At 42.9% G+C, this 27,043-nt stretch overlaps 1 protein-coding gene across 8 annotated transcripts in view; it reads left to right on the top strand.

Annotated features, from left to right (window-relative positions):
• WIZ (WIZ zinc finger) overlaps positions 1-27,043 on the top strand; it is a 131,959-nt gene that overhangs the window by 46,355 nt on the left and 58,561 nt on the right. For 5 of the 8 annotated variants that reach the window (XM_060240738.1, XM_060240736.1, XM_060240735.1 and 2 more), the window contains exons 2-4: positions 13,694-13,754; positions 17,571-20,083; positions 21,323-21,688. In XM_060240738.1, coding sequence (XP_060096721.1) covers positions 13,694-13,754; positions 17,571-20,083; positions 21,323-21,688 — 2,940 coding nt within the window. Of the gene's footprint in view, positions 1-13,693; positions 13,755-17,570; positions 20,084-21,322; positions 21,689-27,043 lie in introns of those variants that run through there. The other 3 variants (XM_060240733.1, XM_060240739.1, XM_060240740.1) reach the window with 3 other exon arrangements.

Here is a 27,043-nt window from a genome sequence, read left to right as displayed (position 1 = left end):
TTACCCTAGCTGTCAACTGCCTTGCCTTGGAGAACTCATTGAAAGAGAGATATGATTTCTCCAAGCTGGCTGGGCTGTTGATGGGGGTTTTTAGATCCACACTTAGCCCATTGTCTTCAGGGAGTGTGCATTGCTGATACTACAACAACCTACCCGCCAGCCTTTCAACTGCCAGCTACAACTGCACCCTGGACTACTAAGGCAATCTTGACTTCTTCTGCTGACACTTCATTCCCTTCTCTTCTCCTTATTATGTCCTGTTACAACATGCACTCCTTGGAAACGGCAAATACTGATAATGTTGCCCTTTCCTTTCTTCCTGTTCCCTACCTGCAACCCTCCTTCCTCTACTGACCCCCCTCACACCCTGCTCAGCTTCCTGGCCCTGCAATTATGCCACCTGCTACTTTGCTCACCACCATCTTACCCTCACCCACTGACCTCACATATTTAGACAGTATGCTATCCTATCTCTCCTCAGGAACGTTCTTTTTCCACAAATTCTTCTACAACTGTCTTGCTCTACTAGGCTTCCCAAATCCCCTGCCTGGGCTGGGGACCCCCGATTTGGAGCCTTCTCCCCCCGCTCGCCAAAAATCTGGAAAGTGGGGGGAATGGCAGCCCTTCCCACCCATCCCCGATCCCAACAGCTTCTCCTCGCCCCTTCCCTTCCCACCCTTGAGGGCAGCCCAGCCAGCGGCTCCAGAGGCGGCGGCGGTGCCAGGCGTGCCTCACTCCCGGCTGGCTGACCGCTGGTGCTGCTTCCGAAAGCGTGGCTGGAGCTAGAGGCGAGCCGCAGCGCTTCCCTGGGACCCTGCCTCCTGCCTTGCCCTCGCCTTCAGTGGCTGGAGGAGCGCCGGTCAGGCGTCGCGGGCGCTGTTGGGGAAGGCGCGCGGGGACCAAGCGGCAGCCTCCCTGCAGCCTTCGCCGCTCAGCCAGGCTGGGGGGCAGGGACTGGAGAGAGCTAAGGCGCCGGGAGCGGAGCGGAGTCCGGCTGGGAAGGTGGTGCGCAGCCGGGCTGGCCCTGTGGCTGGAAGGCTCTTGTGGCGCTGAAGAGGGAAGGCGCGGTGCACTGGCCCGTTTGGAGAGCTTCGGTAAAGGGCGGCAGAGGGCCGGGGAGGTCAGCTCTAGCCAGGACGGGAAATGCCTAGAAACATGCGGGGGGGCAGGGGTTGCTTCGGGTGCAGAACAAAAGACCTTCTCGGCCGGACCTAAGCCCCCCCCCTCCGGGAATCTGGACTTTGGGAATTCTTTGTAGTTCTAGGGAACTGCCTGCATGCCCTCACTGGCTGGCCTGTGGGACACGACGAAGATTTCTACAGTTGGGCGGTGGGGGGGGGGGAGAAGGGCTTGGAGGAGAATATTCCCTCTTGGGGGGAGGGGGTTGCCAGCTGGGCGAGGAGAATTCCTGGAGATGTGGGGGGGAGGCTGTTTTTTGAGGTAGAGGCACCAAAATTTCAGTATAGCATCTAGTGCCTCTCCCCAAAATACCCCCAAGTTTCATAAAGATTGGACCAGGGGGTCCAATTCTATGAGCCCCAAAAGAAGGTGCCCCTATCCTTCATTATTTCCTATGGAAGGAAGGAATTGAATAGGTGTGCTGTCCCTTTAAATGTGATGGCCAGAACTCCCTTTGGAGTTCAATGATGCTTGTCACAGCCTTGATCTTGGCTCCACCCCTAATGTCTCCTGGCTCCACCCCCAAAGTCTCCTGGCTCCACCCCCAAAGTCCCCAGATATTTCTTGAATTGGACTTGGCAACCCTATGCTCTACTGCTACTACTACGTAAGTACAGGGACATCATTATACCCTCTGCAGCTGCATTCTGTTGCTATAGCTTCTGTTGCTAACCCTCTGCACTCGCCCGGAGGCCTTTAGTAGTACCATTCCAGGTTGGTGGGGAATTCCTAAGGGATCACTACAGGCCTCTGAGGGAAAGGCTTTTCCTCCTGGGGAACCACTATTGCCAATCTCCAGGTGAAGGCTAGAGATCTCTCAGAATCACAATTGCTCTCCAGGTAGATGGCAGAGATCAGCTCCCCTTGAGGTGGAGGGGGGGGAGTGAATGCCGTCACTTGGGTGGGTGGGAAGACAGCAAGGCTGGGCAGGGGGCACTAGCCTAGAGGCCTTTAGTGGTACCATTCCAAGTTGGTGGGAAATTCCTGGAGATTCTGTGGTGGAGTTTGAGGAGGACATACAAGTTAGGGCTTCAGAGTGGGATCTGCCAAACCCAGGTTCTTGTTGTGGAAGCTGACTGGGTCATTTTGGAACAGTCATAGACTTCCAGCCTAACCTGCCTCATAGGGTTGTTGTTCAGATCACATGGGGGGAGAGGAGAATGATGCAAACCGCTTTGCCCCTCCCCCACTGTGAAGAAAGACTCATTTTCCTATGTAGAAGCTGCAGGAAGGGGGCAGGCAATGGAAAGCTAAAGTCAGAAGGGCAGCTAAAAGTAAGGAGATAGAGTTGCCACTGGAAATCACTCAGATTTACAACTGCTCTCTAGATGGCAGAGATTAACTCCCCTTGAGGTGGGGAGAGGAGTCAATGTCTTCACTTGGGTGGGTGGGTGGGAAGACGGCAAGGGTGGCAGGCACTTGCCCAGAGCCTCCTTCTGGAGCCCATTGTATTTTTCTTCACAACGGGCCTTATTTCTAGTCAAGCATAAGTCCATAGGGAGGGAGTTCAGCATCATGCTGCAGACTCTGAGATCTTGGAAACACTCAATTTGCATTTGGCTCCAGAAGAAGAACAGACTACATTGAAGCTGACTAAACAGATGCATAAGCATACTTACAAGGAAAAATGACTTTAGAAACGTGAGGCTAAGTCTTTTCCATTTCTTTTGGTCTGCAATATGTGTTCAATATTTAGCCAATCTTTTAATAGAATGTTTCCATTAATCATGTTAGCTATAGTTGGGTCTTTGATGTTTTCAGGAGTTGCATCAGTTAATCATCATTCTAAACTATTTCTCCTATTACACTAATCTATTACAAATTAATAATTGATTGTTACAACATATTGGTCTATAGCTCTTTAGTATAAATGTTAAATAAGCAACTGTAGCACAACAGTATTTTTTTCTGCTTAAACTATAATGGTTAGCCAAATGTTTGCAACAATTTGTAGACTATAGCATCAATTTATAGAAGGCTATTACTACTACTACATAGTTCAAATTAATACATTATACTATTTCATTACAGTATAGACTTTGAAACATAATTTATTAAGTTTAAATATTTGTTTGAAACACTGAAGTTATGTTGCTTAATAAGTATCACTGTAATCATTTAGTTGTACAGTGGAATTTGGTAATAACTTAGATTGAAATAGTTATTATAGTCTACAGTGAACTAATTAGGGCTGCCAGGTCAAACTCAGGAAATACCTGGGGAGTTGTGGATGGAGTATGAAGACTTTAGGGACCTCGTTCCCTAAAACAAACAAACATACAGCAGTGCTGTTCCCTGAATACAGTCTTCATTTCCTCATCTTCTTTTTTTGCCTTCAAAGGGTTCTCCAGCAGCTACACTTCCACTAAATGAAAGTGCATTTTGTCATACCCCCACAAGTCCTTTGTCAGGCTTTGCTAGCATTTCCAAACATGGCTTTATTAAGGGACACACACACTCACACTCACAAAGCACACACACTCACAAAATAAACTATCCTTTCCTAAACACAAAGTTTGTAAGCCCACACTTTTGTGATCTCACTGGGGCAATGGTATAAATCACTTTACTCATGGGAGTTACTGAATGTAACTATCTGCTTAATTTCAACCAATTTCTTCAGACTAGCAGAAAAAATGAAAGTAAGACAGCAATCTAGAGAATGGAATTTTCCTCCACCCAACTATTGGCTGACACTTTGTCTGTCACCACTTCCCACTACCATTGGGTAGCCTCTCTGTCACCCACCCACTGTAGCCTTCCCCATGTTCTTGCAGGATTGGCTCACAATCCGCCTCCGCTGTGCCATTGGCTGATTCTGCTCTTCCCCGTCCACTGCCAGCCCCGTCAGGCCAGAACCCCACCAGAAGGCCACTGACCTCTGAGAGAGACAGTTCTCTGCTGAGGGCTTACTGATTACTACTGTCTGTCTTCATTTATTTATTTAATTCCATTTATATTCCGCCCTCCCCACCGAAGTGGGCTCAGGGAGGCTTACATGCTCATGCTTATGCGTGGGTAAAAACATAATAAGACATAAAAACCATAAAACAGTTTAAAAACATAGAAAATTAACATTTCAATGCTATGAAGATCTACAACATCTTCTAGAATTAACATCAAAAAAAGATGTCCTCCTCATCATAGGGGACTGGAGAACATTCAGATTTATGTTCTCCTGAAGGGTTGCTATGTAGCTGGCTTCTCAGTGGATCTTGTCTCTGCAGAAACTCTATTAGTAGACTTAGGAACCAGCTGAATTAAATGATCAAGCTTTGAATCCACTGAGTATAATTGTTCAAAAATATTGACCACAGTTCTAGCAGTCAATAATGAAAGCTCTTTCATTATATCACAGGAATTACTATCGATTTCTTTATTTGCCTATTTGCCTGAATCCCCATTTTGATTGTCTTGCAAATTATCATGTTGTAAATCCTCAGATATGGAAGTTAAAGCTGCATAACGATTTGAAGTGGGTACATTGTATGAGTGAGTGTTAACAGGGGCAAAGTAATCACCAATCTTCCTTTGTTTGGAGGGTGGGGGAGAAGTTAAATCTGCAGGCTCCCGAGAACGTTTGCATGCTCCCATGTCTCTATATTCACTTTGCCCTTTTCTGTTGTTAAGCTGCTTCGTTTAAAAGGTAAATAACAGCTAGTCACTCCAAAGCAATCTCCTCCTCCAAAATATTGAGCGTTCCCCTATTTCAAAGTTGTTTATAGCTAAACAAGTTGCAAAGTTTTCACTTGGCAGCAAGCCATTCCACCAGCAGAAAATGCCATCAATTATCCAATTAAGCAGGCAGGGCTCTTTTTCATATCGTCGGCAGACTATTGTAAAATAAACTGCTCTAAGTTAAAACAAGGAAAGATAAAAATCCTCAAGAAATTCTGAGCGAAGTGTTACTGACAAAACAAAACAAAATAAAAACTACTTAGCGTTTGGAGCAGTGAATTCAGCCTTCTGCAGCCTCTGCCGGAAACCGGAGATACAAAGCTTCTATTTCATCTCAAATGGGAACGGCTGAGAACTCATATCAGTTAGTTCTACAACCTCGCAAGATTTGTTTAAACATCTGCCCTTATAATGGACACACCCCTTCTTGGAACACAAAATCCAAGGCTGCTCGACATATAAGAACTCTATTCAGTAATAAAATAAATCTCCTTGGACCTGAAGTCAGTAGAATGCCTCAGCAATTATCAGGCGTGTAAATTACTATTAACTTTTGATTGTCCATTCATTCTATCGTTACTTCTCAGACAGAAAAGATTTTTAAATTCCAATGGAATTTTTCCAATACGAGTTTTTACCAACTTAGTATGAGCTCCACTCCTTCCAGTTATAATCAAACCCTCTAAGGATATTTCATCTAGTTGTTCCCATCAGGATCTAATTAGCTGGGCTGATACTCCAGCATCTTTGGAAGATAAGGAACGCCCTCTCCTGGATATTACTCTGGAGAAGGACTTAATTAACTCTTTTACAACTTTACCATTATTGGAGCAAGAAGAATTACCAACAGACTAGAGCAACTGAGAGCCAAACTTTTAGGAATTAAGGACTGTGGTCTTGTATCCTCGCCTCAGACTTCTCCACCAATGGAGGTCAATATGGAGGTGGCGCCGCCCCCACCCACCTTAGAGTCATTGTCTTCAGCTTCAATCAAACCCTATGAAGCCGCTTTGGTGGAAAGCAAGCTTTGCCACCAAAAGAATACAACTTTATTCAGTACGCCAGCAAAACAATGGATGGCATGGATGAGATTCGTAGTCGCCACCTTGTAGATTTTGAACTTGGAACGTATGATCCTTTGGCACAAAATCCAACTATTAATTCTTTTGTTAATGTTTTGGCTCCAGCTCAAACAGTCCCACTTAATAATGGGTGTGTGTTTATAGATTCAGATGGGCAATTTGAATTAATAAAGAAAACTGACAATTAAAAAAATTATCTCAAAAAATAGCAGGGTTCCAAAATAATTTGCAAGAACCAACTATACCCGTATCTAATCCCATGTCATGTACAAAGGTACCTTCCCTGCATATAACTTCAGTCAATATTCGAGGATTAAATAATATCATTAAATAATCCAGATTTCTTTCTCTATTGAAAAGGGAACATTCAGATATAGTCTTTGTGCAGGAGACTCACTTGAAAGAACCAAAACCCTGGCTTCTTAAATCTCCATTTTACCATATTCAAATAATAGCCCCTGGCTCCTCAAAGTCAAAGGGAGTTGCCATTTTATTGTCAAAGAACATACCATTTGTCATTGAAGCTGAAGAGATGGATCAAAGAGGGCAATATTTATTTTTAAAAGGACACATTAATGGGAAAAACCTGACTTTAGCCACCATTTATGTACCCAATTTAGCTCAAGTTGACTTTTTATAATCTACACTAGAAAAGTTGCAAATTTTTCAAGAAGGGGAATTAATCCTTGGAGGGGATTTTAACTTAGTTTTAGATCCTGCACTAGAAACAACTAGCTCTAGAAAGCATAGGGGCCCTTAATTAGAGCCTCAGGTAAATTTAGACATCTTTTAGAAAAACATCATCTTTTTGATTCCTGGAGATACTTGTATCCAAGGGCAAAAGAATATTATTCAGCCCATTACAATGTGCACACTCATATTGTTTTTCTTTTAGTTTCTCAAGGTCTTTTACTGGGATTGAAGTCTGCTGATATAGGTACTAAGTTACTTACAGACCATTCTTTTGAAAGGATTCTGGCCCTTCTAGGAGTGAGGATGCTTGAGTCTCAGCAGGATCCTGGCTGCCTCTCTAAGCCAGCAATTAGCCCAAATGGGCAACAGACAGCAGAGGGCTATATAGCTGTGGGCTTTGGGAGGAGGCTTTGTGGAAGCAACTAGTCACTTACCTGACATTCTAGCATCCACTTCGGCTTTTGACTTTGGCTTCTGGACCCCCTGACTTTGGCTTTGACTTCTGGACCCCCTGACTTCGGCTTCTGAACCTCTGACCTGCGATACCTGGACTGTGATTCGGTTTTGGCGCCTTGGACCCTCTTTGCTCACCAGCTACAGACCTTGGACTGCCCCTGGACTTTGCCTGACCCAGCCCCAGCTCGTGACAATCTTCATAGGGAAAGTGTTCCAACCCTTTAATCATTCTAATTGCCCTTTTCTGGACTTTTTCCAATTCTATAATATCTTCCTCACTCTTGCTAACTATAAAGGCCACACCATTTCTTTGACAGGACTCTTGCCCACAATAATACATGTAGTGATCCTCTGAGTTAAATTCACCCATTCCCGTCCATTTTAGTTCACTGATTCCCAAGATGTCGATGTTCAGTCTTCCCATCTCTTGTTTGACTACATCCAACTTACCTTGATTCATAGATCTTACATTCCATGTTCCAATGCAGTATTTTTTTTTTTGCAGCATCGGACTGTTCTTTCGCCATTAGACACATTCACAGCTGAGCGTCCTTTTGGCTTTGGCCCAGCCGCTTCACTCTTTCTGTGGTTACTTGGACAAGGTAAACAACATCTATTGGGTCGCCTTTGTCCACATGTGTGTTCACCCCCTCAAAGAACTCTAACAGGTTAGAGAGGCAAGATGTTCCCTTACAGAACCCATGCTGAGTCTTCCTCAATAACTTGTGTTTATCAATGTGAGTACTAATTCTCTCTTTGATAATGGTTTCTACCAACTTTCCCGGTATTGAAGTCAGACTGACTGGCCTGTAATTTCCTGGATCTCCTCTGGAACTGTTTTTTAAAGATGGGAGTAACATGTCCTCAGAAATGGAGGCAGATTTTAATGAAATATTACATATTTTTGTCAGGAGATCCACAAGTTCACCTTTGAGTTCTTTCAGAACTCTTGAATATATGCCATCCAGGCATGATGACTTATCAGTTTTTAAATTGTCTATCAGTCATAGGACCTCCTCTCTCATCACCTCAATCTGACTCAGGTCTTTCAACATCCCTCCCAAAATCAGTGGTTCTGGAGTGGGCAAGCATTTCTCTTCTTCCACAGTGAAGATGGAGGCAAAAAATGCATTCAGCTTCTCAGCCATTTCCCTATCCTCTTTCAGTAATCTTTTTACCCCTTGGTCATCCAAGGGCCCCACTGCCTCCTTGGCTGGTTTCCTGCTTCTAATATATTTGAATACATTTTTATTGTTGGTCTTTATGTTTTTTGCAATATGCTCCTCATATTCCCTTTTTACCTGCCTGAATATAGATTTGCATTTTATTTGCCACAGTTTGTGTTTGCTTTTTTTAGCCTCACTTGGACTAGCTTTCCACCGCTTAAAGAAATCCTTCTTACCTTTTACAGCTTCCATTACTTGGTTTGTTAATCATGTGCCTTTCCTGACTTGCAATATATATTCTATCTGAACTTCTAGGATTGCAGTTCATAGAATCATAGAGTTGGAAGGGACCTCCTGGGTCATCTAGGCCAACCCCCTGCACAATGCAGAACTCACAGATACCTCCCCCTAAATTCAGTTTTAAAGAGTCTCCAAGCTTCCCCAAATATAATTTATATCCACGAATCTCCGTGTCCCATTGACCCTATTTACCTTTCCTTTCAGTTTCCTCTTCACATGCCTCCTCATTCCAGAGAATTTACCCCTTTTAAAGTTAAAAGTGGTTGTGTTGGTCTTTGGGGACAACTCCCTATTTATACAAATGGTGAAATCAACAACATTATGGTCACTTCTCCCAAGCGGTGCAATCACCTTTGCATCTCTTACCAGGTCTTTGGTATTACTTAGGACCAAGTCCAGGATTGCCTCTCCCCTGGTAGGTTCCATGACCATCTGCTCCATAGCACAGTCATTGAGAGTGTCTAGAAACTCAATCTTCTTCTCCCAACCTGAACACATATTGACCCAATCAATGTCTGAGTAGTTAAAATCACCTATTACGACATAGTTTTTACTTCTAGAAGCTATATTTAATTCTTTGATCATTATATAATCATCCTCTATTTTTGATCTGGTGGGCGATAACGAACTTCTGGAGTTAAGCTTCATTTTGGGCCCACTATTTTGACTGAAAGTATTTCTAGAAGCGAATCTATTTATCTTACCTTCTCAATCTTACTGGACTGTATACCCTCTCTGACATACAGAGCCACACCAACTCCAATCCTTCCCTCCCTATCATTCTGATATAATTTATATCCAGGAATCACCGTGTCCCACTGATTATCCTAATTCCACCAAGTCTGAAATACCCACAATGTCTATTTCCCCCCAAAAAACTAAGCATTCCAACTCCCCAATTTTACCTCAAACACTTCTAGAAACATCTATCATTTCCTCCAGCTGCCTCAAGACTTTGCCAGGCAGCCCATGCTGTTTGTCACCATCTCAGTGGACAACTGTAATCCATTGCTCTGTAGAAAAGTGACAGCTAACCTTTTTGAGATGAGTCATCCTGAATCAGAGACATTTCATCTCTTGTTGGCTTTCCCCCAGGATTCAGTTTAAAAATTGTTCTGCCACCTTTTTGATTTTAAGCGCCAGCAGCCTGGTTTCTTCTCGGGACAAAAGAGTGGAGACCATCTCTTTTGTACAGCTCCCGCTTGTTCCAAAAAGCATCCCAGGGCCTAACAAACCTGAACCCTTCCTCCCTACACCATTGTCTCATCTACGCATTGAGGAATAGAGGGGATGCTTATTAAATTTGCCAATGATACTAAATTGGGAGGGGTTGCAGATACAGTAGAAGATAGAAACAGGATACAGGATAACCTTGACAGGCTGGAAAACTGGGCTAAAACCAATACAATGAATTTTAACAGGGATAAATGTAAAGTTCTGCATTTAGGTAGGAAAAATCCAATGCATGGTTATAGAATGGGGGAGTAGTCTTAGCAGTAGTATGTGTGAAAAGGATCTAGGGGTTTTAGTGGATCATACGCTGAACATGAGTCAACAGTGTGATGCGGTGACTAAAAAGGCAAATGCAATTTTGGGCTGTATCAACAGAAGTATAGTGTCCAGATCACGTGATGTGATAGTATCGCTTTACTCTCCTCTGGTAAGACCTCACCTGGAGTATCGTGTTCAGTTTTGGGCACCACATTTTAAGTATATAGTCACAGTACCACAAAAAGCTTCACAAAAATGCAAGAAATGCACAAATACCTCCACCTAAATTCACAAGATCTTCATTGCTGTCACATGGCCATCTAGCCTCTGTTTAAAAACCTCCAAGGAAGGAGAACCCACCACCTCCCGAGGAAGACTGTTCCACTGAGGAACCTCTCTAACGGTCAGGAAGTTCCACACCATCTTCTAGATGACAGCCCTTCAAATACTTGAAGATGGTGATCATATCACCTCTCAGCCTCCTCCTCTCCAGGCTAAACATCCCCAGCTCCTTCAACCTTTCTTCATAGGACTTGGTCTCCAGACCCCTCACCATCTTCGTCACCCTCCTCTGGACCCATTCCAGCTTGTCTATATCCTTCTTAAAATGTGGTGCCCAAAACTGAACACAATCCTCTTGGAGCAGAAGCTCCAGGCTTCTTATCTATAGGATTCTGAGAAACTTTCCTCAAACTTCGTGGAGACTGGGGAAGTAGCCCTTGTTCCAGTGGTTCAGAATCAGTTATAGTGGGGAGATCCTGGAACCTATTGCTGAGCAACAGAGGCTCAAAACATCTCCTGATTTTCCTGCTCCTTCAGTTTATATTTTTCTACAAACCCTCCTACTGTGTTGGATTCTCTTCCAGTTGCTGAGATACCACTTCCTCTTCCTCCTCTTGTCCTTTCAAGAGTGCCTTATGGGTTCTGTCAAGAAAATCCTCACCTTTCTTTATACACTGCAGTGTGGACAATCATGCCTCCAGTCCCCGTATCTTCTTCTCTAGCAAGGCTACTAACATACACTTGCTGCAAGTGTAATTGCTGCTACTCTCAGGTAGAAATACAAACATCCCACAGTCTTTAGATGTCACTGCCTCAGCTCCCTCACCAGCTGTGCTGCTGAAATCCATTTCAAAATTCTCTTTATCTTGACTTCCCTGTAAATTCCACTACCAACTGCCACTTGAGACTACTCGTGAGGAACTACCCACTTTCCTACAGAACACCCAGGCTAGACCCCCAGGCTAAGAGCCCTTTGGCTCATGCCTGTGGCAAGGATGAGCTTTGAAAGTTAAAGGTTCAAGTCCCTACCCACCTCTGACTCAACAGCCAGAGCAACAATAAAGGGTGGGGCCACCAACTATCCCCAGGCAAACAAGTGCTCCTCTCTCAGCAACAGCTTACCAAAAGTTCTGTCCCAGCTCCAAGCACCTTCCTCTAATGCAGCTGAGCCACTTCCGCCTCTGGCAAGGATAAGCCTTGCAAGTTAAAGGCTCAAGCCCCCACCCACCTCTGACTCAATAGTCAGAGCAACAGTAGAGGGTGGGGCTAGCAACCACCCCCAGGCAAAAAAAGCTCTCCTGTCTCAGCAACAGCTACACAAAAGCACTCAGAAACCCCTCTCCAGCAGGCACCAAGCACTCACACAGTTCCCTCCCACAGCAATCCTAGGTAATGTTCCCAGCAGTTTTGCTGTTGGAAAGGAGGCAGATAGATGTTGGAAAGGAGGCAGCAACATAGTCAGTTTTGGTGGTCTTGCACAAGTGTTCAAATCTTTTTTGGGGAGGGGGATTTGGAATCTATAGTTAAAAATTCCACTTATTTACTACCAAGCTGTCCTGAAACTATCTTACTTAACCTAGTGCATTCTAACAGAATAAAGAATTTAATGGGAAGGTTGGCCAATTACGGGTGGCTGCTGTTTGTATCAAGAGAAAAGAAAACTGATGCATCAAGCCAGAAAACTGATCCATACAGACTCTAAAAATGTTAAACAGGGCCATCACTTAAGACATTAGTTAGAGGGTCTACAATTTATTCTTTAGCATAATTTTCCTTGGTTGTCTGCCATAAAAAGGGCTGTGTGTTTGCTGACCCAACTCCTCCAAATCCGTGGTTTTGTACCAAGTAAAATAATAATCAGGGTTAAGAATATGTGATTAACTTATTCTAGGGAAAAAAGTAACTGACCAAGTTTGGGAAGGAAAAGTTACCTGGGCTGCCTAAGGAGGGTTCATTTAACTGAGGTTCATGAATTGAACTGGTAAGGAAAACAAAATGTTAGTCATGGAGAGCAGAAAATATATATGCGGAAACATCGAAAATCTGCTTTTAAAAGGACTTTCCTACATCTTGGACCATTCTAAATTTGAGAGAAAATAAAAAATTTAGGGTCATAAATATTTGCTGTCCTCATCCCCATCCAAGTTTGATGAAAATCAATTGAACAGTACATTAAACTAAGGATCCTAACTATCCTAGTTCCCTCAAAAGTATAGTTCTGGGATTTTTATCTTCTTCCCCTTTCTACCTACAGATGATTTATGATTAAGTTTAGTTTTAATCACTTGTCCTAATTTGAATTTAAGTATGTAGGTAGGGAGAAACATTTATATAAATAAAACAACTTAAGGCATAACTTGACAAAATGAATCAAACCCTCAGGCCGCTGGAGGGCTCCTATCAGGCCTGCAAGCACCTGGCTGTCATTTGCTTCCCTCTCCCTCTCTCTTGCTTCCTTCTGCATCACAGCTTGCTTTGCAAAGCTTGCTCAATCACACAGGATTTATGGAGCAAAGCTTCCATTTTCTCCATTGGCTGAGGCTTCTCCCTTGGGGGGGAAGGAGGGAGAGCTTGCTTTGCCAGGCTCTCTCAATCGCACAGCAGAGCTACTGAGCCAAACTTCTCTTCCTTTTATTGGCCAAGGCTCCTCAGAGCAAGAGTAGTCAGTTATCAAAGACTGTTAAATAAACAAAATATTGCAACACTGCTAATGGTTTAAGCAGGTTTTATTCTAAGAGTTTTAAAAAATATTTAATTGTGTTTGTGTCCTTTATAAATATTTAATTGTGTTTGTGTCCACTACCTAGCATTACATTTTGTGACACATGGCCCCACAAAGTCCCATTTATGTCAGATCTGGCTGTCATAACAAATGAGTTTGATACCCTGTTCTAGAGCGTAGATTTGGCAAATCACTCTAGCTATAGTGGTTATAGTTACCCAAAGTGTTGACCACAAGTTCTCTGACTTCACACACAAAAAAGTTCCTATTTTGATGGAGTGACCAGTCTAGCATGATCAAATTGTTCGACTTCTTATAAGAAAGATTCTTCAACATGCTCTATTTCAAATGTATTTCAGGGTTTTTGGGTTTTTTTAAACTGCTTAACTGCAGGAATGATTATATATCAAATTGTTCATGCCCAGGATTAAAGAGTGTGGGAAATCTCATGCTAATCCAACCCCGCCCCCCCCCCCCCCAAAAAAAAAAAAACACACAGACTCGTGTGTTTATCTGTTTGGATGGCTTTATAGCTATACAATTACATAATTGTAAATTACACTGGAAACCCCAGTATTTTGCATTGTGAAGTATGCTTTGTTACTTCTCTCTCTCTCTCTCTCTCTCTCTCTCTCTCCTTTTAGATGAACCCAGTCCTTGCCCTTGTGGCACTGATACCATCACTACTCACAGGAAGGAGGCCTGGTAAAATGTTGAAATGTCTAGAGAAAAAAATTACAAGGTTTTTTGTTGTTGTTGTTGCTGATGATGTTTAATCTCCCCAAGCCTGTTCCTGAGGTGTTTAATTTGCATTGGAAAATTGCATTTAGTATAATAATATTCAGATTAGCATGTTCCCCCTTGCTCATGTAATCCTTCCTGGAATATTTATGACCCTTTTGAAGTAGGTCATAATATTAATTCTTCAGGTCATCAGATCAACTGATAGCATGTATCCGTCTGAAAATAAGTTCCATTACTCCTATGTAACAATGTTCAGGGATGGAGTATAAATTTAGTCTGTAAGCAACATGGTAGTTCAACCATTTATTGCTATATTTCTGCAATCCCTGTCATTATATTGGCTGGGCAGATGATCTACAGACCTCTGTTCTTCATGCATTCATCTGTGGGAGATGGTATAGGCCAAGGGACAGATACAATATTTTTCCCTTACAAAAACCCATCAACAATTATTATTCACTTTCAACCTGGAACACAAACAATGGATGCAGTCACACAAGAGATTTGGCTCAACCTAGTCACGCCTCCCCTCCAGATTTAATGTGTGCGACCATACATGCACATCTGCCCCCCCCCCCAAGTCCCACCCATCCTTACCTCATTTTAGGACAGTCTGGGACCAGATTAAATAGCTACCAAGAACTTTCTAGTAGCAAATCTCTAAAGTACATGCAGAGCATGGTTCCCAGCTGTTTGAATGGCCAAGGTGTATGATGCATGCACCTCGCATGCACAGGAGTAGTCTGAAAGTTCCTTTTGCATATGTGCAGCCCGTGTCTCTCCTGGTAGCAGTGTGTGGGCTGTGTGATTGCCGCAGCATGCATCAAAAAGCACTGGCTTTTTCAGAGCCTGGATGCTGCCATGCCAAGTTTCCAATGCAGTCCCACCCAGTGTTTGGGTAACGACAGTGCCACTTAGAATTCAGTAGGCATGCTTTACGGAAAGGAAATGAAGGAGAAACACACAGGCGCCTCATGAACTTTTAAACATTTTTTGAGAATCTGTTTCCAGGACAAAGTAAGGTGAAAGAAAATGTACTGTTTGCAAATTTCTTCCAGTAAGTAATTCTTCCTGGCAGGGCTTTTTTTCTGGGGGAACAGGGTGGAATTAAGTCCCAGAACCTCTTAGTGGAAACAGATTCTCAAAAAATGTTTAAAAGTTCATGAGGGGCCTGTGTGTTTCTCCTTTATTTCCCTCTTGAGAGTTCTGGCACCTCTTTTTTCAGAAAAAAAATCCTGCTTCCTGGTAGAATGGCATCATAGCCTATGGTGGCTTTTAGAGCTAGCTATAAAGTAATGTTGTGTATCCTGATAGTCCAGCGTAGCCCAATGTCATTAGAGCTTGGAAGCTAAGCAGAGTTGGCCATGGTTACACACTTGGATGGAAAACCAAAAAAAAAACAAGGAAGACTGATAGAAATGACCCAAATAACTATAGACCCATCAGTCTCTTAAGTATCCTAAGCAAATTATATGCCAGCCATCTTAAAGAGAAACTGTGGGAGTGGATTGAGTGTAATAACATCCTGAGAGAACAGGCTGGGTTTAGACCGAGTTGTTCCACTCTGGATCATTGTGTAGTATTAGACCATCTTATTTCCAAATATTCCTCTAACAGCACCTCTGCCCTATACGCTGCCTTTATAGACTTTAAATCTGCCTTTGATATGGTTCAGAGGGACATACTGTGGGAAAAACTGAGAGGGATGGGAATTGATCAGAGGCTACTGGCATTGATAAAAGCATTATATAGGAACACCAAGATCAGGACAAGGATAAATCCGAAGGGACATCCCACGAAAGCCATCAAAGTAGGGAAGGGAGTTAAGCAAGGTTGCATCTTGGCACCACTTTTGTTCAACCTCTTTATAAACGATCTGGGGGAACATTTAAGTGGTCCAGAGGTGCATGCTCCAAAGATTGCAGATAGGCATATCCCGCTCCTGCTATATGCGGATGATGCAGTGCTGGTCTCTAGGACCCCTATTGGGCTAAAGAGAGCAATGAAAATTCTTGTGCTTTACTGCCAAGCTAATCAGGTTGAAATGAATTATTCAAAATCTAAAATGTTAGCCTTTGCAAATAGACCCAAGGTACATCATTGGAAGATAAACGATAGGGCTATTGAACAGACACGCTGCTTTAAGTACCTAGGGGTAGTCTGTCAGGCCTCAGGGGCCAGGAAGGCACATGTGGAATATGTTACAACAAGTGCAGCAAAAAGTTCAGGAGCCATAGAGAAATTCTATTGGACCTCCAGGGGGCAGAACGTGGTGGCTGCAGTTAAGGTTTTAAGGCCAAGGCCCTCACCCAAATTCTATATGGGGCACCCTTGAGTATAACAAGGAAGACTGAGGTTGCTATGCAAAAGAAGGCAATGGTGTATTATTTCTACTCATCTCTTTCCTTGAAAACCCCATTGTCCTGGAGCTGCAATTAGTTGCCTGCATCTTGATGGCACACAGTTATCACAACAAAGTATTTTAGTGACATATCACCTTGGGCACCAACTTAATTTGCTATGTATTTTGGATTGCATTAATACTTAGCAATAAATACTTTAAAAGTAGTATAGTAATATTTAGCAAGTATATAGTGTGTGTTTAGTATTCAGAATGCTTTGTATACATTATGTCAGTCATAAAAAAGAAGAACAAATTAGATGGAATTGATATCTATCCCATTTGACTGTCTATCCAGGAAACTCTTTGGTGTATGGAACTATAATCAAAGACTAGGGGGAAGAGTGATTGCACAGCCAGTTCAACATCTGTAAAGGTTTAGCTATAATAGTTCCAGAAAATTCATATACGAAATGGATGTTGCTTGGTTTATGTACAGCCTAATCTAGACATAATAAAAAATATTTCTGACTCCATATCATATGTAGCTTATGCTGAAAGAAGTTAGCATCCAAAAGGAGTAAGGAGTCTAAAATGAAATGTTGCATGGATGCAGTGGGGCGCAAATCAATTTTTTAAAAAAATTATAGTGATGGAGGAGGGATGTGACCAGTGGTCAAGAACAAAGGTTAGCATAAGTACAGACTTAGTCGTGACAAGGTTTATATCTCTTAATGTGCTATATGTTTTTGTATAAGAAGCCTAGAAGCAGAGTAGAAATAGTGGGTTGGGTTCTACCATATTTTCTGTTTAGTATCTTCTGATTCCCCTTCTCACTTCAACCACTGTTCCATGTGGCTTGTTTCCATCCGGATATTATAGTCCCTTGCAAAGCCTTTTTTGGTATAGCAATTTCTGCACCTTATGTTGCAAAAAGGTTTATACTGCTTTCAGTGCTTCCTAATTAGCCTTGCACAAATTTTATCGTGACCCAATTATAAAGTCTTTGAGTTTATTTGGAAAAATCATGCAAATGGAATGAGTTGGCATCAAAGAGGAAGATTACTGTTGGGCAATTGGAAAAAAGCAGAAACAGGTTGCTTATGAAATCTATGAAAAGACCATGGAAGTATAGCTCAGCAAAATTTTGTTTAGCTAGAAAGTTGGTCTGGGCATAGTAGACTTTGTCGAGGAAAGCTGACAATTCTATTGACGGTAATGTACAGAAAGGCATGAACAGGTATGGTCTATTTGAAATGGCAGGCATATCCATTTCCCATATGGCAGGAAAAGGAAGGTTGAGTAAGATGCATGACCCCATCTGTGAGATATAGAGTATCTTCATAGACCATAATTATAAATACAGTATGTGTATATTTTACAGCAGAAAGTCCATGTGTATCCTTTAGCCAATATGTGTTGGTTGTTCTTTTTAGTATCAAGACAGAAGATCATTTAAAATTCAAGAAAGGATGTTTCAAAGCAGACTCTAGGAAGTCAGATCAAAGAAGCATGACTGTCTTGTGGGACTGCTCTACTCAAGAGACAATGGGTAGTGTCTCTAAAGAAGAAAGCACTTTAGAAAGACTCCCTGATTTGAAAGATTCCACATGTTCTAAGGAAGATCAGTGGAAAATTTCTTCCTTCCCAAAGGAACCTGATTCAGCAGTACAATCTAACCCTGCAAAAACTGTGGACATGAATACTGATGAGTCGGAAGGCGATCTTGAGTACTCAGACCCTATCAAGGCAGCAGTGGAAACTTCTCCACCAGATACTGGAGCACAGACTGTTACTGTGGAAGAAAGATACCACAACAATGAACCAAATCAGTTAGAAGCCTTCAGCAAAGAACACTTAAACAAAAGGCAGGAAATGGAAAAGAAAGGCATTCAAAAGTTTGACTGGCTTCATGAGCACAATGAGAAGCTTCGGCCTCTCTGTGGAAACATAAATAAGCCAGTAGATGTGGCTGCAAACTTGTCTATTAGGGGTCAGTCTGCACAAGAAGCATCTTTGTTGGCTTTGCCAGTATTTAGAAAAAATTTAAATCCTCACTTCAGCAAAGCAAAGGCTGCTGAAGGTGCACTTTCTCCCAGGAAAGGTCAGGCAGTAGACTCTGATTTAGATGAAATAAGTTCTCTTAATGCTGCTGAATGGACATTACAGAAATCAGGGCTTCAGACACCCATGGACCTTGCTGTCCACAAACATGCTTGGAATGTTAATGTGAGAGACTCTGTGGAACCTCTTTCCTGTAGCACCTACGATGAGACAAGGTCCTACGTGTGCAATGATCTGCTGGATGAGCAGAGAAAAGACAACCAAGTCCAGGAAGAGGATTCTACTGTATACACTTGCATTGAATGCAGCATTTATTTTAAAAAGAAAGAACATTTGATGGATCATATGATTCAGCACAACAGGGGATTAGGAATGGAACAAGGCAGTGAGGGCAATGGAGGTCAGTTCACTTGTAATGAGTGTGGATGGCCTTTTGTGGACACTGCTTCTCTAGAGCAGCACAAGAGACTCCATCAGGAATCAAGAGAGAAAATCATTGAGGAAATTCAGAAACTTAATGAATTCCCAGATGAAGGTCGTGATGCCAGGCTACAGTGCCCAAAATGTGTGTTTGGTACCAACTCTTCTAAGGTGTTTGTCCAGCATGCAAAGATGCATGTTAGGGAAAGAAAAGATCAAGGTCTGAAGAATGTAAACTTGTTTGCAAGTTCTGGTGGCGGTGGTGATCCACGGGACAGCTCTGGGCACAACATATATAGACCCTTCAGGCCAAACGAGCATGTACCTCAAATTATATATGCACACAGTAGCAGCAAAGGTCTTAGTGTATGCATGCTTTGCAGCTTCCCTGCCCCAAATGAAAATGTTTTAAAAGAACATATGAAATATGCTCATTCCCATGTGACTTGGAACATGGAGATTTGTGATGCAGACATGAATCAACCTGGAACTAGTAGGTGTGCCTACAGCCCTGCCAGGTCAGGTCAGCTTTCAGAAACTGATTATGTGAGTAAACCAGAAAGGCTCTTTTCCCAACCCCACTCTGAAACAATGACCCACTATGAATCGCTCCATGGCTGTATAGCGGGCCACCAGGAACTTGATGAAAGCAATGGCGCTAATAAAAAAGACATCCCAATGCCTGGATTTCGGGCTAGGAAACGAGCTCCCTATAGCTCTTCACACAAGATCTTGGGAATGTCCACACTTACCTCAACAAAACCTCCATATGCCTGGAAACAAATGAGGAAGAAAAGCACAGCGTGGCCCACTGAGACTGAGAGAGGCAAGGTGAAAAGCCATCCAGGTGGTGTGGAAGAACTCCAACATAAATGGCTACCTATAAATGATAGCAGCATGGAAGAAGAATTCCCTTTAGCTACAGAAATAAAATTAGCAGAAAACAGATACTTCAGACCTATTGCTATTCCTCAGCCTGCCTTGGACCTCAAAAGGATATTTCGGGGCATTTTGAAAGCAACAGATTATTCCATAGCATCAGCAGGGCAGCAGCATCAGTTACGTCAAATGGTTCCTTTTGTTCTTCTCGAGCAGCTTAATTTTTATCCCAGAAAGATGAAGCAATCTACGATGAAGATTTTCAAGAAAAAGGTGTCACCTCCTTCCCAAGAGTTTGGAATGGATGAGTCTCTTCCCTTAAGTGTCTTCCTGTTAGACTCTCCTCTTGAAGGGTCTCTAGAACTGGATGATCTTCTGGATGCAGATTCATCAGTGCTGAAGAATGAGGAGAGGAAATGCCCATACTGTCCTGACAGGTTCCACAATGGGATTGGCTTAGCCAATCACGTGCGGGGCCACCTGAACAGGGTGGGTGTGAGCTACAATGTCCGTCACTTCATCTCTGCAGAAGAAGTGAAAGCTATTGAGCAAAAATTTTCCTTCCAAAAGAAGAAGAAAAAAGGTAGTATGTATTCAATTTATAATTTTCTCCATTTTTCTAATATTTTTTATTTCTTCAAAGATGGGTATGTATGTTCCACTATATATTCTCTCTGCAGAGGAGATGTTCTGTTACAGCATGCTTACAATGTATAGTTGTGGTGGTGTTTCTAAGGGGAGTTGCCTTATGTTATTATTGGTTTAAACCAGAGGTTCCCAAACTTATTTGGCCTAACGCTCCCTTTTCAGAAAAAAAATTACTCAGCACCCCCCCATGTGCTCCTAAGAGGGGATATTCTTTGCATGCAGGCGATGACACCATCGTGCCAGCCAGCAGGCAAGCCCAGAGTTCCAGGTGGTACACACAAGTGCTGCTGTACCGCCACTTTCCTTCACAGGGCAAACATTGTCTGTGCTTGTTGGAGGTTTCAAAAGAAGCCTCTGCTGCCTGCTGCTTTTGGGTTGAAAGTGGCTGGATGGGCAGCACCTTCCCATTTCAGTGCCCCTTAGCAGGGTGGCATCCTAGGCGATCACCTACCCAACCTACTCCCATGCGGTGGCCCTGCAGAAGACACTCAGTGTCTGGGGCATTGCAGTTGGCTGAAATCAACAGAAGCAACCATCTAGTAACCAGAGAACTGTAAGAAGCTTGAGGCTCTGCAGAAAACCTTGCAAGGAGAAAGCTACAGCTTGGAACTCTTCAGAGAAGTTTGTGCAGTTGTCTCAGTGCTTCCACTGTCCTGACTTGAACTGTACTGCTGAGAGAGAAACTGCAAGCAACCTTGAGAAGCTGCTGGCTGTAGCAAGTATTGGCTAGGATAGACTAATAAGTTTTTTGTTTCTGTATTTCTTGTTTGTCTATAAACCTCTATTTTTTTAATTCTGTCTTGCAAATAAACTGCATCCTTCTTATATTTTAATTGGAAGGAGTTCTGGTCCTCATTACTAGTCTAATTGGGTGAATTCACACTAAGTAGCAGACAAATAGGAACCCTCTATTTTTGTTAATTGGAATTTTTCTCTAAATTACAAATTCTGGACCCCTCCCTTCTGATGTTTTGACACCTCCCTTCTCTTCTCCCATTATGCTTCCACCGCCCCCTTATTTTTATTCACCACCACCCCCAATTGCACCCAAGGCTACCACTACCCCCTGGATCGTTCCAGCACCCCCGCCCAGGGGGGCAAAATCGTCCACTTTGGGAAACACTGGTTTAAACAGATACTGATCAGTAAAACTTATGTTATTTTTCTTTTTCTGCAGTTGCAAACTTTGATCCAAGTACTTTCAGTTTAATGAGATGTGAATTTTGTGGAGCTGGTTTTGACACACGTGCAGGGCTGTCCAGCCATGCCAGGGCCCACCTGAGGGATTTTGGGATCACCAACTGGGAGCTCACCATCTCACCAATAAACATCTTGAAGGAGCTGCTAGCAAATTCAACAGAACATCCTATGCTTCAGACTGCACTAAGAGCACATCCTTCATCCCCAAACCATGAGAGAGATATGCTTGGATTTGGGTCCTGCAAAAGCATAACCCCCGTATTTGAATGCAGCATTTCACGATCACCTTTCTCCTCATTGCCTTCATCCTGGGTAGAGAAACCCATACCGTCCTTCAGAGGTGGTAAGTAGTTAAACTTTTCTTGCATCCTGGAATATTTATTAATATAAGTAAGCATTTGGCCTCATTTATTCTTCCCAGGGATAATCCTAACTGTATGCATAAAAATGTAGAATCATAGAATTGGAAGGGATCTCCAGGGTCATCTAATCTAACCCCCTGCACAATGCAAGAAACTCACAAACACCTCCCCCTAAATTCACAGGATCTTCATTGCTGTCAGTTGGCCATCTAGCCTCTGTTTAAAAACCTCCAAGGAAGGAGAGCCCACTGCTTCCCAAGGAAGCCTGTTCCAACGAGCAAAGTTCTTCCTAATGTTGAGCCGGAAACTCTTTTGATTTAATTTCAACCCATTGGTTCTGGTCCTACCTTCTGGGGCCACAGAAAACAATTCCACACGATCCTCTAGATGACAGCCCTTCAAGTACCTGAAGATGGTGATCATATCACCTCTCAGCCACCTCCTCTCCAGGCTAAACATGCCCAGCTCCTTCAACCTTATCTCATAGGACTTGGTCTCCAGACCCCTCACCATCTTCATTGCCCTCCTCTGGACTCGTTCCAGCTTGTCTATATCCTTCTTGAAATGTGGTGCCCAAAACTGAACACAATACTCCAGGTGAGGTCTTACCAGAGCAGAGTAAAGCGATACCATCACTTCACGTGATCTGGACACTATACTTCTGTTGATACAGCCCAAAATTGCATTTGCCTTTATAGCCACCACATCACACTGTTGACTCATGTTCAACGTTTGATCCACTAAGACCCCTAGATCCTTGTCGCACATCCTGCTAAGACAAGTCTCCCCCATCCTATAACCATGCATTGCATTTTTTCCTACCTAAATGCAGAACTTTACATTTATCCCTGTTAAAATTCGTTTTATTGATTTCAGCCCAGTTTTACAGCCTGTCAAGATAATTCCTGTATCCTGTTTTTATTTATTTATTTATTTATTTATTTATATTAAGATTTATACCCCGCCCTTCTCACCTAGGTGTCTCAGGGCGGCTTACAACACAATAATTAAAACAATTTCAGTTTAAACAATTAAAATACCATTAAACCATAATTTAGTAAAAACAAAATAGAGTAAAAACCGGCGGCCTATAGATACATTTTTTCATCCAGGATATTTTACATTGTCAGTTAATATCATAGGCCTGCCGGAAGAGGACTGTCTTACAGGCCCTGCGGAATTGCCCTAGATCCCGCAGGGCCCGCACCTCTTCCGGCAGCTGGTTCCACCAATAAGGTGCCGTTATTGAGTAGGCCCGATCCCTGATGGATTTTAGGCGGGCCTCCTTTTTGTCTTCTACTGTATTTGCAACCCCTCTCAATTTAGTATCATCTGCAAATTTAATAAGCATTCCCTCTGTTCCTTCATCCAAATCATTTATAAAGATGTTGAACAAAACAGGCCCCAGGACAGATCCTTGAGGCCCTCCACTTGTCACTCCTCTCCAAGAGGATGAGGAACCATTCACAAGCACTCTTTGGGTTCTTGAGAAACCCATGCTGGCTCTCAGTAATCAAAGCTATATGTTCCGGGACCGACTGTTTGATGATTTGTTCTAAAACTTTTCTAGGTATAGACATCAACCTGACGGGTCGGTAGTTACCCAGATCCTCCTTTTCCCCCTTCTTGAAGATGGGGACAACATTTGACCGCCTTCAGTCTTCTGGCACCTCTCCTGTTCTCCAAGAACTCTCAAAAACAATGGCCAGAAGCTCAAAAATTACATCTGCAAGCTCTTTTAGAACCCTTGGATGCAGTTCATCTGGCCCTGAGGACTTAGTTTCATTTAAAGAAACTAGGTGTTTATGTACTACCCCTGTGCCGATCCTAGGTTGGAACACCATACCCTCCTTATATGTTCTGTTTTTGCCATGCTGAGCACTGTTTCCCTCAGATAAGAAGACTGAGGAAAAGTAGGAATTGAGCAATTCTCCCCTCTCTTCATTACCTGTTACATTTTCACTTTCCTGCCCACACAATGGGACTATCATGTCCTTGCTCTTTTTCTTACTCTGAACATAAGAAAAGAACCCTTTTTTGTTGTTTTTAGCATCTTAGGTCAGCCTAAGCTCATAGTGAGCTTTAGCTTCCCTAACTTTTTCTCTACGAGCACTGGTGCTTTGTTTATGCAGGAAATGATGTTGTTCATAGCAAACTGAGGTGCTTTTGCCAGACTTAAGATGCAGACCGATTTTCTAGGAGCCCAGTAGTGATGTGCATTCTGATCTGAACCCAGCGAAGACAGAGGTCCTTTGTGTGGGTCGTGGCGCTCTAGGAGGGGAAATAGCTCTCCCAGCCTTCGACGGCGCGCCATTGAAACCAGCGCGCCAGGTAAAGAGTCTGGGTGTTTTACTGGAGCCTTCACTATCAATGGAGGCCCAGATAGCAGCCACTGCCAAGTCAGCATTCTTCCATCTGAAGCGGGCAAGGCAGTTGGCCCCTTTCCTGGAGCATCGCGACCTTGCAACAGTGATCCATGCAACGGTCACCTCAAGATTGGACTACTGTAATGCCCTCTACTTGGGGCTACCTTTGTGCCGGACCCGGAAGTTGCAGCTAGTGCAGAACGCGGCAGCCAGGCTACTGTTAGGGCTCCCGAAATGGGAGCGCATACGGCCGGGGCTGCGCGAACTGCACTGGCTGCCAATTACATACCGAGTCCAGTACAAAGTGTTGGTTATTACCTTTAAAGCCTTGTATGGTCGAGGACCAGCCTACCTGAGGGACCGTCTCTCCCCATATGAACCCCAGAGGGCACTGAGGTCAGTCGGAAAAAATAAAATGACTATCCCTGGGCCGAGAGAGGTCAAGCTCCAGAACACCAGAGCACGGGCCTTCTCAGCTGCGGCCCCGGCCTTATGGAATCAGCTTCCGGAGGAGGTGCGGGCCCTGCGGAACCTTGACCAGTTCCGCAGGGCCTGCAAAACTGTCCTTTTTAAAAAAGCATACACCAGCTGCTGAATTATTGTGATTTAAGGACCCGCCAGTATGGTCCTGTTTCAAGGACCCATATTATCATAGAATTACTTAAACTGGCAGAACCAGCGTCAGAATGCCACCATGCTGCCAGATTAACTTAAATTTAACTTTGAATTTTTATATATTAACTGGTTTTTATAATGTTTAAATGTTTTTATTGTTAACCTTAAAGTTTTTATTTACTATTGTACATGTATAAAAGGTTGTTAGCTGCCCTGAGCCGCCTCGGCGGGAGGGCGGGATACAAATAAAATTTATTATTATATTATTATTATCTATCTGAGCCTAAGAATACTTTACTGGTATTTTTTCAGGTAGATTTTGGCATCCCCAAACCCTGTGCCCTCTAAGCTGTGGAGTGTTGCGAGCAAAATTGTACTTTGTGAGCCAAAAGAGCTACTAGCATTAAAGTTGTAAGGAAGCCTACATTTGACTTTTGAGTAAGCATAATTGGCTCAAACTTTGTGTGTAGGGTTACAAGATGTACTCTTTTTAGAGGACATGTCTTCTTTTTTGTGTGTCCATTGCTATTATTTAACCTAAACAATTAAAATTGTTGTTATTTTAAAAACGAGAACAGTTAGGAATATTCCTAGTTGGTAGTAATTGCCACAGTTTAAACAGTAAAAGGTAAAGGTGCAAGCACCTGTCATCACGACGTTTTAATTGCAGAATTTTTATGGGGTGCTTTGCCATTGCCTTCCCCAGTCATCTACACTTTTCCCCCAGCAAGCTGGGTACTCATTTTACTGACCTCGGAAGGATGGAAGGCTGAGTCAACCTCGAGCCGGCTACCTGAACCCAGCTTCCGCCAGAATTGAACTCAGGTCGTGAGCAGAGAGCTCGGACTGCAGTACTGCAGCTTTACCACTCTGCACCACGGGGCTCCTACGTTTAAATAGTAGGGGTATTTAAATGAGATTCATCATGATGGTCAGTTTTTTGAAGTAGTCAGTTGGGAAACTATGTCCTCTTTTTTGCTTTTCAAAATATGGAAACCATATTGAATTGAAGGTTTTACTATGACTGTTAGCTGCCCTGAGTCCGCTTTTGGAATGGGTGAGATATAAATCGAAGGTAAATAAATAAATAAATAAATCCATGTGCGTAGCCTTGTTGGTTTGAAGCAGCTGAACAAAGTCTGAGTCAAGTGGCACCTTTAATACCAGCAGAGTTCAATTCTGGATATAAGCTTTTGGGTATAAGCCAGGATTGACTGTGCCCCCAGGAAGCAGCTTGTTCCCTGCCAGCCCAACTTTGCTGGTTTAAACCAGGCTGCAGGAGAAGTCAAGCCAGCCCCAGGAACTGGCTAGCTATTTTTTAAATCGACATTTTCTTCTTGCGTATATTGGACTTGAAAAAAATCAGGCTATAAAAAATCCCAGATCCAAATACTGTACTGGTATTAGGATCCAAGCTTTTTGGAAATCCCAATTGTTTGGGGAGTCCTAGAGACCCAAAACAAAAAATACAGATTGAAAAAATATTGCACACCCTAGAACCCATTGGAAAAGGGAGATGGATATCTATATGCACCAGTGAAAGAAAGGATCTATATGTCATTCTAGTTCACTTTTTATTGCTAAACTGTTGTTTGTACTCAGACATATATTGAATCAGGAGTAGTTACTTCATTGCATTCCTGTTGCTGGAACAAATACTGTTCTACACAGGGATGTTTAAATATCACATTAAATTATACATTAGCAATATGAAGCAATGAAAAATCTGAAACTTGTTCACTGAGTTGATAACTGATGAAGTATTATTGGGTTGGTGAATTCAAAGCTGTAACCTTTCTAGTACTGCTGCTACAAGTGTGAACACATGAAGCTGTTTTGTACTGAATCAGACCTCTGCTCCATCAAGGTCAGTATTGTCTATTCAGACTGGCAGCAGCTCTCCAGGGTCTCAGGTGGAGGTCTGTCACTTCATGTACTATCTCATCTTTTTAACTGAAGACGCCAGGGATTGAACCTGGGACTTCCTGCATGCCAAGCAGATACCTCTACTGCTTAACCACAATCCCTCCCACCTGTGCACACACATGGCTTTATCTGACTGAGAAGACTGGACTACAGAAACGGTTCCTCTGAATAGTTAAATTACATTGTATTTCAAAAGCAACACATTTCTGATCTGCAGTTTTAACTATTGAAAAACTGAAAAACCATGTATGAGTTTGGCATGCATTTCCTACTCAGTGTCAAGTTCTGCACAGTCCTCATCAATGATCACCACTCAGAGTTTAGCAGAGTAGATTTATTCTATGATAACAGGCAGGTAAGGTGAGCAAGATATCTCTTTTACTGAAACTGAGGCTTGGGGCTTCAATTCTCCAGATATATGCTTGGGTC

The sequence above is a fragment of the Heteronotia binoei genome, chromosome 5 (genome assembly GCF_032191835.1).
Source record: "Heteronotia binoei isolate CCM8104 ecotype False Entrance Well chromosome 5, APGP_CSIRO_Hbin_v1, whole genome shotgun sequence".
Lineage (NCBI taxonomy): Eukaryota > Metazoa > Chordata > Lepidosauria > Squamata > Gekkonidae > Heteronotia > Heteronotia binoei.
The sequence above is the reverse complement of the archived record's forward strand: the minus strand, read 5'-3'. Positions and strand labels throughout refer to the sequence as shown.